Genomic DNA, 12500 nt, shown 5'->3' on the forward strand with positions numbered 1-12500 from the left:
AAGCCATACCTGATCTTTCTCTTCAATCTGAATTCCGAACTACTGATTTTGCAAACAGAAACACACGTAGGAGGCCGAAGTTCGGGTCACGTGGTAGGTATTTGTAATGCGACCACGCGATTTTTCGGTGGCTCTTACAGGCATTACCCTTGGTGCCAGAGGAATTTTTTCCCCAAGGCAACGCTAGCGCTACGAGCGTTAGGGTAGATACGCAGTGCTTTAAAAGAAAATTTGGTTTTATCTTAAGAAACATTTGTGGTGATTTACGGTGGTTCATGATTCACCTGTACCGACTACTTTAATAAAACTGTTAAATTTCCGTGTTCCCCACGGACGTAGCACCGTCCTTTCTTTTGATTTCGTGACCAGATTCCAGATTCTCCTCCTTTGTTTCCTCCTTTTTTCTTTCAACGTATTCACTGTGCAGGTATCAGCGGCTTTCCCCTGGGTGTGATCCCCGGGGACCCAGGGGGATTTGTCAAAACGCTCAAGCAAATGTCACTTAATCCTCCTGGGTATGGGGGAGAAGAAGGCTGACAATTTCCCCACCCCTGGGGATCAAATAATAATGCAACTGCCTTCATGTTAAGGACAAAATACTCTGAGGCCAATGGGAAATGTTCCTTGTTCCAGTGTTTCTATGAGCGTGGGAAATTAGCTTGTCAAAACATGACAGCTTTTCAAAAACTTTAGGCAAACCAACGTGCAATCAAAACCGGCAAGAGCAATAGCGATATTTCTTGTTTACAAACATTGACGTCACATTTCTTTTGATATTCAAATTTGCCAACCACGGAACAAAAGAAGTGATTGTTTCAACAGCCAATTAGGTCCTGGTTGGCATATTAATAACAATGCGTGACGTCACGAGAAACATCGCTGTACTACGAAAACCACCGATCTGTGGAACGCGCCTGAATTACTGGGTCACTGCCCCGTCCACTTCGCTTGTAAAATAGTTAAAACTCTTGATAGGTGTTGTGTTCGACAGGCGAAGAATCTTTTCTTGCACTCGAAGTAACAGCTAGCGAGTCCATGGTTGCACTTGAAACCTCTTTGCTGGACAAGAACAATTTTATCCATTTTCCCCTGGGACTCATGATTTTGAAGACGTATCTTTCCATTGTTGAGGTTGTTCCAGTACACCTTGACGGCAAAAGCTGGCTACCGCTCACACCGTGGGAAAGAAATTTCATCAAAATGTTTCACTGAAGTGGGCAGGGCAGTGACTCAGTAATTTACCCCTACCCCCCTGATAGCCGATATCTCATATCCTCATTGTAATTAACAATTTAGCTGAGGAATAAACTTGTACGTGTGAGTAAGGCAAATGCGGAGCAAATAACAGAAAATCACCTATGTCCTACATGTAAAACTATTTAAGTCCCCCATCATGAGACATACCATACTCTAGCTACGGTATTCGTGCATTGTCGGGCGTGACTTATGGCTAAATTGTGAATGCACGCCCAAAAGCTCTACAATAATGGACAATGTGCTGACAAACTAATTACCCAGCCTAGTATCACATTTTTAGTGCTTACAACCAAAGGGTTAACATACTGAGTTTCTCGTCATTGGAAAGACCTTATCTTATTATATTAGATTTTCCGTGCCAATAAGTGAACATCGGCGAATGTCACTGTTTTTTTTTTCTGTCACGCAAAACTCAAAGTGACAAGAAAGAATATATCATAGCGTTGTCAAGTTAAACCTTGTAGGAAGTTTCCCGGGTTTCTTTCCCGGGTTTCTTTTCCCGCAGTACCACTTTTTAACAAAGGGTCTTAGTTTTCGTACTACGTAAGCTAAGACCCCGGGGTCTTAGAATTTCTCCCAGAAATTAAACAGTATGTGTTTCAACTACGTTTAGAGAAAGAAATAATTTTATTCGGTTAAGTCAAAAACGTATAAATTGTATTGTTTAATGTGTTGGATCTGACCTAAAACAGTATCAAACACTAAATTTTCGGCAACGTTCTGTTTGCCTTCATCAGAGTAAAATGACGAGATGAATAATTAAAAGAGCTTTTTAAGGCATGTTTTGATTCCTAAAGGCGCTGTTACACCTGTTACACTGTGAAATGTTTCGTGCAACTTGTCTCGCAATGTGTCTTGGCGACACTGTGGCGGGACAATTTGCACGAAGCATTTCACAGTATAACATACCCTGCAGCGGCCAAAATCGTTGCGAGACAAGTTGCACGGAAAGTAGAACCTAATTCTACTTTCGGCAACGGCTCTTGCAACTTGTCTCGCAACGATTTTGGCCGTTGCAGGGTATGTTACACTGTGAAATGTTTCGTGCAACTTGTCCCGCCACAGTGTTGCCACAACATTGCGAGACAAGTTGCATGAAACATTTCACAGTGTAACAGCGCCTTAAGGGGCACAATAACCTGGAAAAGGCAAATAGGCCTTAAGTAGGAAGAGGCTGGCGTTCATTTACAGCATTGGTAGTTAGCGTGGAATGCCAACATTCTAAGAAATACCGACAGAAACGTTTATTCTTAGAATGTTGGCATTCCACGCCAAATGCAAATGCTGTAAATGAACGCCAGCCTCTCCCTGAGACCTATTTGCCTTTTATTCTGCTCCTTAAAAAGCTCTTTTAATTATTCATCTTGTCATTTTACTCTGACGAAGGCAAACAGAACGTTGCCAAAACTTTAGTTTTTTGAACTTCCTTAGGTCATATCCAACACTTTTTAAAGATTTTATTCATGAACACTGACCGCCCAAACAGTATAAGGCCCGTTTTAAACGTTGCATTTTACATGTGCCGAATCTAATGCAAATGAGAAAAATCTATTGTTTTCGTCCATTTGCATTAGATTCGACACATGTGAAATGCGACGTTTAAAACGGGCCTTAATTGTATTGTATTTGCAGAATTATATCGTTATTTCAGCAACGGGTTTATTCTTAAAATATTCTTAAAATTTCGCAAATTTCAGTCCCGATATTCTTATAAAATATATTCTTATTAAAAAAAGACTGTAGAATTGGTAAGCATGCAAAACAACCTTGCATAGAAGTAAGGCACAAGATCTTTCTATTTTCTTTCGCTTCGCTTAGCCGAATAGAAAACATTTCTATTATATGTATAGAAGAGACAAGTAACAAACAAATAGTGGAGGGAGCCACCAGCAATGGTCGAGTTTATTACTGGGTTGCCAGTATGGCAATCCCAGTCGGGAAGTGGGTGGGATTTGTTCGTTTTATCTTTTATTTTTATTTTCCGTGTCGGTAAAAGTCTTGCTTGTCACTCCCCTGGTAAGTGGTTCTTTATGCATAGAGCCTTCTGCGCGTATTTTCTTAGGACCGAGAGGGTAATGGAAATGCGTAGATTTCTCTGGTGGACACAGTAGAAGCATTAACTTAGCCTGCAATGGCGTCGAAAGTCATGTAACGCCAATGGCGTTTCAGTGCATCTTTAAACAAAATATATCCTTATGGAGCTCAAGAATGCCACTTCAATAGGATAAACAAGACAGGCTGTGAATCCCGAATCTGGAATCTTAAAAGTGACGAGTAATGGGCTTCGACAACAATCTTTTGCCCGTCGCGAGCCGAAATCAAAGTGAGCTGTATTTCTAATATTTTGTCAAGTGTGCTGTTATGTAAACCCTGAAAACAAATGAACAATTCTCTGATAACTCAGTATGGGTTCAACAAAGATAGAGAAGGAATCCATAAAGTGGATCTGTTATCTCAGTTGTCTCGCTATTTGTATTTACCTGTTCTCAACTCTGCACAGTCTTCCGGTAACAATTGGAAATTTCACTAATTCAGTGGCGTCGAAAGTCATTGTAACGTGAATGGCGTTTTAGTGGATCTTTAAACAAAATATACCCTCATGGAGCTCAAGAATGGATCGTCAATTGGATGAACAAGACAGCGCTGAAAAATAAATGTCTGGATTTTAAGCGACGAGTAATGGTCTTCGACAACAATTTCATTTTTCGCTTTTGGATATCAAGTGAGCTTTGTTTCTAATATTTTACTAACTTGGTATTATATAAAACACTGAAATCAAATAGCAATTTTTTTATGGATTCAACAAACATTGAAGGAATCGAACGCCTTGAATGTATCACAGTGTTTACTCAAGTCGCATCTTAGTTGTCTGGCAATTTACATTTACATTTACCGGTATTTTGTACTCACCTCCGCAAAGGTGTAAAAATTTGGAAATGTGACAGTGAAGAATTATTTGAATGAAAGTTGTTGTCTCTTTTGTGCTTCATTATTTACAGTCAAGGTTCCGAGTCGAAAATGGTTTGATCTGAACTGTCAAAAATGTATTTAATTGCATCTTTTGTTTGCACACACGCAATTGAAATAGGAAGGCTTTTTTGCCTCTGATAGTAAATATGTTTTTTGTTTCAATTAATTTTCGCTGGAAAAGGATTTTGCCGAGATATTTCCAGCCTTTGTGTAATATCATGTTGTGTAATTTTCGAGCTTAACAAATTTGCATACCTGGGTTGAAATCTGATACGCGAGGATTTTTGATAAATAACCTCATCTTGGAGAGTAAATCTTTGACTTTGCAGAAACAAATGGTCAAACTCAAGAGTTGCGCGATTGTGATCTTTGTGTTGAATTTGCACATTTCCTGTCAAACTTTATAACACTTGAAACAAAAAGAAAACTAACAAAAACAAAACCTTGTATCTTGCCATCGTTTGACACAGATGCTTCACTGTTTCGCCGCCGCGGTAACTTCATCACGGCGCCCGCTGAATCCGAAGTCACTTCGATTTTGCGCTTTACTTTTGCAGCCAAAAGTAGAGTAGAAAAGTTGAACGTAGCAAAAATCTCCCAAAATGTTTGTCGTTGATCGTAACTTGTTATATTCGGGGTTCAAAATTAATGTGGTTTTCATGTCGTAAATGTTGTTGCTGATGACAAAATATTTTATTCTCGATCGACCATCCTGAAAACTTTCTTCTGCTGTTCCTAGAAACTGTGTATCAATATTTATTCACTTTTGCTTCAATATTTGTTTTGAATAAAGCAAGCTAACAAAATCTGTACCTTGCTTAGTTCGCATTTTTGGGCGTTAAAATAGAATTTTCGGTCCTTTGCTTCAGTTACGAAGTGGTATATTTTTTAGGTCACCCATCCAAATACTAACCCCGGCGGACAGGGTTGAACCAGAATGAACCTGAATGAACCTGAATGAACTTTTGTAAAATACAAAGCTGTCAGACGCTCAGAGTGCACGCTTAAACTTGAGGGAACTTGGAAATGATCAACATGTCAGCGTAGAAGCCAATGTCTCGATTCCCTTTTATTTTCTTCAATCTTTCTGGGTTTGGTACTTTGCGAGTAACTACATGTCTTCTCAGGGGGTTATTTACCTAAGACTTTTACCATGGCACTACAATGATAGACAATACCAAAACAATATCGTGCACTGTTAGAGCTACATATTACGCAAGGACAACTTGAATCTCCTGGAAGACAACACACAGCTCAGTTGACATTATGGAATAAATCGCTGTGTTACTTCACAGCCACACGTAAGCAATGCGTGTCAATATTTTCTAAAGAGGGCAGGAATTTCTTTTTTCTGACAAATGATTAATTAATAGGCCGGTAGCCAGGTTTGTATCCTCAGAAAAGGATCTGTTTCGTCGTACGAACGTGCGAGGACCTGTGAGCCAAAGGGCCTTTGCTGGTATGACTTCTGGGTGACCCCTTAAATGGTCTTAATGACCCCACAACTTGAAAAAAATTGCCCAGAACGCTGCACGTACCACAGGCAACCCAGTGTACCCTCACGGAGGGTCTAGTTTGCAAAAAAACTGAGCCGGGGACACACTGGATACAGGTTACAGGCCAAGAAATATAAGAAAAGAGTCATACGCTATTAAAACGACAATAAAAAATAGTAAGGAAAAAACAGCCTCGAGTAAACTGGTCGGCGTCAGGTGGTGTGACATTCACAAGGAGTGGTATATAAAGGCCTAATTATCCCAATGGGAATTAATACCAAGCAACCTAATTAGACACCTAAAAGAAATACATTTTTCCTTGTGGTAGTCGAACTGTGAACAAAAACTGTAAGACTGAATACACGGGAGACGAAATCATTCTTCCCTGCGATGTTCGCAAGGTTAATGGATGGAAGCTCAAATGCGGTTTGGCGATTACAGAATTGTGAAAATTGTGTAAGAAAGAATGGAAGTTGACTATTATGTTCCTGGACACTGAAACATTTGGTGGCAGAACTTTGCGCAATAAGATTTACATGCGAGGACTTAATCTACAAGAAACTGCAAAAAGAGTTGGGACACTCACTGTTAATAACCGTACAATGCGCGTCATTGAAGTCAGCGCATCCTTAATTCCCCTTCCCCCCAAGCAAAGTTGCTTCCATCTCCACTTGGCATTCAAACTAAAGGGTATCAACATTAAAAAAGGGGGATGGGAGGGAGGGGCATTGTGACTTTTCTTATGAACTGGAAGAGGGGCTTTAGGAAGACGAGGTGAATTTTCTATTCACTGTCTCAACCTTTTTACAACTGCTTGTAGATTTGGAATTGTTGTGAGTTTTCACTCTTACATCATGATGTGTTGTTTCATCGAATATGTATTTACGGGACCTCGTGCTTTAAGCAATCTCCAGAGTGTTTGATAGCGTTCTGCTCAAATGCAATGCATTCTGGTAATAGCTGGTGAATGGCGCAGTGCATTCTGGCTAATTACGATGCATTCTGGAAATAAGTGGTGAATTCGTCTTACTTTCTGACGAATCCAGAATATGTTGTCGCTCGCGCTGCGCTCGCTCCGCAGTAATGAAAGATATCAACTTATCGTTCCACAAATCGGCGCTTTTTGTGGGTTCTGAACTGCACGTAAACTTCCCATAAGGCTTATGAGTGATTGAAGGAGTGGCCGCTCCAACGACAATAGGCCCGCAAAGCGTGCTTGGTCGCAGGTTTTTGCATTGCAACTAGCGCTTTTAGAACACGAACTTTGATATTTTCTAACTGCGGAACGGTCATGAAAGTTAGAAAGATAATGACAATTAGTTAAGCTGCTCAAACATGAACGTATTACAAAATTCGGGGGTCGCTTAACGCTTTGCTTTTGTTCGAATTAATTCAAGCTTTAAAACGGCAAAACAAGGAGAAAACTCTTCAAATATATTTCCAGGACTTCCAGGGAAAAAAATCATCATCAAACAAGAGAGAGAAACAACCTTTTAAAACATAATTAGCACACAATACTGTTAAGAGCTTTTTCATCGCACAAATCACCACAGAAGTTTGGTTGCGTCGACGGTTGAATGGCAAATCATCCGCATGGGTCTATGGTACCAAGCCTTCTCAGTAGAGTGCGTCTGGGCTAGAACGAGATTCGACCCCATGACTGGACTAACTCCTTTCTGGTCGCTTCTTTGGGGAGGTTAGAAAGGAAAACACGAATATACTGAAACATCAAGAAGATGTTAAAACGCAGACAAAGGAACACCGGGTCTCATCGAACTACGTTTATTTTTGTTGCGAAAACGTAAAAGGCGTTACATCTTCATGCCTGTATGTCTACAAGTACAATCTGATTTCTAATACTGCTAACTAGGTATTCCACACTGCGACTAGACGCAACTCTCCTCACTAATCTGTTTAGACGAAGTGACCAAAAAAACAAACGCCAATTAAGGCTCAAAAGGTTTCAGCCTCCCCAAGAGTTCAGTTGGTTCCGCAACGGTCCAGCTCACGTGACAGCTGACACAAAACACAATGGGGGCAGCACAGCACCTCGCAATAATCATTGCACAGGGTGCCCTGAAAAAAAAGAGCGAACGAGAAAACTTGATTAATAAAGTTCATTACCTCTCCGTAAAACTTGAAGTAGTTTTACCTGAATGTTCTGCTGCGTTCTAAGTTTCACTCGCAGTCCTAACAATGCTCCTTGGCAGCAAGTAGGAAACATGCAACCTTCACCCATTCTCTGAGAGACTTGACACAGCAAACACCATGAACAGAAAATACCCATACAGCCTGGAAAACGGTGACAATAAACTGTAAATCTTTGGATGACTTAAACCAGAATCTTACAACATTTGGATGGCTTAGATCTTACAACCAAAAAGCTGCACCCGAGAAGCAAGCGGCGTTTCCTTCTTTGGCCCAATCTCGTCTTTTTTGATCACGCGCAATAGGCCAGCCATATTCGATTCTCACGGTTGCATTGAAACGAACATGGAATAAAGGCTGATGCGGGCGAATCTTTCAGAAGCAAATTATTTCCTCCCCACGAGCCTCCATTGTATCCTCGTTCCAGTGCAATCCTGAGAATACGAATAAGGTCTATTCGAGCAGAAATTGAATATCCATGAAAACATACAACAACAAAAACGAACGATGTAACCCGACGTTTCGGGGTGATCATGACTCCATTGTCAAGGAAAACTATGAAACAGGTCATGCAAATTACTCAATTTAAGACGATGTGGGCGCGACAATTGCCATAACGCAGTGCGAAAATTACACATACCTTCGCACGAATGGAGTCTGATTGCATGTTAAGATTTGGCTTTAAGTTTCTTACAAAAAATGAGCAGGAGGCAATGTGGCCCAGTGGTTAGGGCGCTTGCCTTATAATCCGGAAATCCCGCTCTGACCACCCGTTGAATTTGTTTCTGGTAGTCCCTGGCTCAACTTCACCGCTGAAATTGTAAAACAGCCAACTCTTCCCTCGTTTTGTTAATTGTGTTTCATTGGCCCTGAAAAGCCCCTATGGGGAGCGGGTCAATTAAGTATGCATAAAAAGCATTTCGTGCACTAAACAGTCAAATGTGTTTCTACATTTCTTAAGTACACTGTGCGTGCGTGTGTCCCGTGGACACACTTGTAGTGTTTGGCTATGGAGGAGGACTGTTGTTTACGTCCTTGCACACGAAATGTAAACCCTACATAACCCACATCACACAGATCACATTGAAAACTAGAAACTACACACTGATGATTTACAATTGTTGGCTTTACATTCAGATCTTGTTCGATTTTTCGACTCTCAAACACGGGCTGGATGATGGTGTACTCTTAGGCTCAGTTCCTGTACTTGTAGCTGTTTCTTCACCGTATCTGCTGAGGCTTGGTCTTTGCCGGAATGGTAGGACTACACGAACCGTGTCACGTGACTCTGCTGCTGGACAGATATCTTGGACTGAACGAAATTTTTGATGGTAGAGTTAACGGGGTGTTTTGGGTACTTCAAACGTGAGAATACTGCATGTCTTCGAACGGTCACACTCGTCTGAGAAGTATGACTAAGAGGAAGATAAACGATGTGCTCGATCAAGCATAGTTCTCAATAAACCCTGTTTGTACCGATTGTCAACATGAATCTGATAGTGCAAGAGTTTCTATTTGAGGGGGTTTACCCTCTCGCTCAAGGTTTTCTTCAATAGAGGATATGAAAACATTAGCCAACAGCGGGCCAAGAGGGGATGCCATAGCATCGCCATGAGTCTGTTGGTACAGGGCTCCATTGAACTGGAACAGCTGTCCTTTGGTGGCTACATTGAGAAGCTCGACAAGATCAGTTCTGGTGAGGTTCAAGTAGTGTGTTGTATTAAACCAATTGTTGTTGAAAGCTTTGTTCGCGAGTATCTCTATCGTTTCGTCTAACGGTACATTTGTAAACAAGGAAGACAAGTAGTATGATACCAAAATGTCGCCGTTACGATCCCCAAGATACGAATTTCATTGTTAAATTCAAATATGTCAGTTACTATGTACCGATTCAGAGACTTAAGTTTAGGGCGCGTTCTTTTGGTACTATTCCGGAATAGGAATACATGGAATAGACGGTATTCGTGTTCTTTTGGGACCTATTCCGTTTTTGGAATGAACGGAATACTATGCCATTCATTCTGCTCTCGATAGCAGAATGAACGGAATGACCGGAATATGTTTCACTCAGAATAGGCATAATATGCGTTCTTTTGGGAAAGTTTTGGCGGGAAATGATATGCGGCGGGCTGGTCACCCGCCAGTGGCTTGAAAATTGTAAAAATGGATTGGAATAGCGATGCAAAATGTCTACCGTGGACGCAGGTGTGCTGGCCTGTCTTCTGTTTCTTTACCGGTGCTAAAACAAGAAGAGCTGTCAGTTCTTAAAGAGCCCTTGCCTGGACAAAAGAGATGACATTGGCATGCATTAATTGGTTTGTGCAAAAACCACGAACCTTTTTTCAATTAAGTCGACGTCAAGAAGAAGAGCATATGCAAATGAAGAAAACCGGTAAATCATCGTCAGTGGTTGTTGAAAATTGGCACAGAAAGAATACAAGAAAAGACATGATAATGTGGCCAGGGCAATTCACTGGCATCTGGCGGGGAAAATGCGGGTTCCACCGGAATGATAAATGGTACAATCACGTCCCTGAGAGCGTACTAGAAAATGAGAACTATAAACTCCTTTGGGACTTCAGCATACGGACGGACCATAACATCGTGGCTAGGAGGCCAGATTTGGTGCTTGTTGACAAAAGCAAGAAAAGCTGTCATATAACAGACGTGGCAATTCCAGAAGACAGTGGATCAAAAGAAAAGGAGGGCGAGAAGGTTGAAAAGTACCAAAATCTGGCCAGAGAATTGAGTAGAATGTGGGAAGTGAAAACCAAAGTCGTACCTATTGTATTGGGGGTTTTAGGAACAGTGCCATTGCCATTGAAGGGCAACTTAAAGGGCATAGGAGTAGACACATCAATTACCTTAATCCAGAAGTCTGCATTGCTGGGATCAGCAAGGATACTAAGAAAAGTATTGGAAATGTAAAGGACAGGAAAAAGAAACATTTTGGTGTTCTTTGGCAACTTGTTGTTGCCCGACGCCACAATTTTACCAGCTGTTAAAAACTTAAGCTAAGTAGTATGACTATGATAATAATCATCATCATCATCACCATCATCATAGCAGCCTGTCGTGGGTGACAATGGCTGTCTCATTTGGGTCTGATCAGATTCCTCCACACAGCTCTGTCTTAGCCTTCTGCTGCCAGGAAATCCTGTCTACGTCCAGCTTCTTCAGGTTTCTTTTTACAGTGTCTTTAAATCTGAGCCTTGGTCTACCCTGACTATGATAATAATAATAATAATAATAATAATAATAATAATAATAATAATAATAATAATGATAATAATAACAATAATAATAATAATAATAATAATAATAATAATAATAATGACAAGTGGTATGATCATCATCCTGAAGGAGTTATAGAAAATGATCAAGTAAAGGTGTTATGGGACTTCCAAATTCAAACAGACCATCAAATTGAGCATAATAGACCTGATGTAGTTGTTCTTGATAAGATAGAAAGATCATGTCATGTGATAGGTATTGCGCGCCCTTTTGATACAAGAGTGCTGGAAAAAGAACAAGAGAAAATGGAAAAATACGAAGAATTAAAAAGAGAGATTGGGAAAATCTGGAGCTGCCGAAAAGTAATTGTTGTACCAATTGTCATTGGTGCACTAGGGACGTTCAGCAAAAATTTGAAAACCTCGTTGAAGAAAATTCGACACCTAAGGCCATACATGTAGGTCGTGGCTTGATGCCAAGTTTACAAACCATGTTAACAACATATCGTGTGAATGAACGAAATAATAATGATGATAATAATAATAATAATAATAATAATAATAATAATAATAGAGCGAGTTTCAATTGAGTGTCGTAAAACCAAAACCGAAGTAATTATTTTGGCCACTCTTCGTCCTTTTTATTAAATCGTTGGTTGATTTTTCATGGGAGGGGTATTTAACTGGAGTGCCCGTAGCAAAAACCACACGGAGCAAAGCAGAGTAGAGAACCAAAAAACTCTACCCAATTATGAATCCGCGTCTGAGCATCGAACCTGGGGCCACATTGGTGGGAGGTGAGTGCACTCACCACTGCACAATGCCTTCTCCCTGAAAAGACCGACAAATAAACAAGGGTTGAAGTTTGTGAGGAACTACTGAGTCAGACAGAAAATTACATATTATCATATGACCACAAAAAAATGAACGTGCCAAACGGTTGATTTTGTGATGTTATGAGCCTGTATAAAAAGCTGCAATTAACCCCTCCACTAAAGTCAGCAACCGTAAAATACGGATATACCCTGATGATGACTTAATGTTGACAACGTACAGTTGTTACCATTTTTTTTTTTAAATAAATAAATAAAATTTAGCCTTGTAAATAGTTATTTTGTAAAGAAGAGTGAGTTTCAATCGAATGTCGTAAAACTAAAACCAAAGTAATTACTTTGGCCAATCAAAAAGGACGGAGATAATCCAGCAAACCAATCAAAACTCGAAGTAATTACACATTGCCGACACAAAGCGTGGGAAAATGTGCACGCGCGAGGCAGGATTGGTTTTGATTACACTTTTGATTGGTTGAAAAAATGGCGCGAGAACTTTGAACCAATCACTGAGTGAAGTAATGCAAAACCAAAGCAATTCGCTAATTACTTTCGACACTCAATTG

General features: G+C 40.4%; 2 protein-coding genes across 2 annotated transcripts in view; both read right to left on the reverse strand.

Moving 5' to 3' along the window:
- LOC138060071 (placenta-specific gene 8 protein-like) overlaps window positions 1-95 on the reverse strand; it is a 16052-nt gene extending 15957 nt beyond the window's left edge. Inside the window, exon 1 of the mRNA XM_068905770.1 lies at window positions 10-95. The gene's annotated coding sequence lies outside the window, so the exon portion shown is untranslated. The remainder of the gene's footprint in view (window positions 1-9) is intronic.
- Window positions 96-7489: 7394 nt separating this feature from the next.
- Window positions 7490-12500, reverse strand: part of LOC138060074 (placenta-specific gene 8 protein-like) — an 8710-nt gene continuing 3699 nt past the window's right edge. The window contains exons 3-4 of the mRNA XM_068905774.1: window positions 7876-8015; window positions 7490-7799 (exon numbers count right to left, since the gene is read on the reverse strand). Of these exons, the coding sequence (XP_068761875.1) occupies window positions 7704-7799; window positions 7876-8015 (236 nt within the window). The 3' untranslated portion in view covers window positions 7490-7703. The remainder of the gene's footprint in view (window positions 7800-7875; window positions 8016-12500) is intronic.

The sequence above is a fragment of the Montipora capricornis genome, chromosome 8 (genome assembly GCF_036669925.1).
Source record: "Montipora capricornis isolate CH-2021 chromosome 8, ASM3666992v2, whole genome shotgun sequence".
Taxonomy (NCBI): domain Eukaryota; kingdom Metazoa; phylum Cnidaria; class Anthozoa; order Scleractinia; family Acroporidae; genus Montipora; species Montipora capricornis.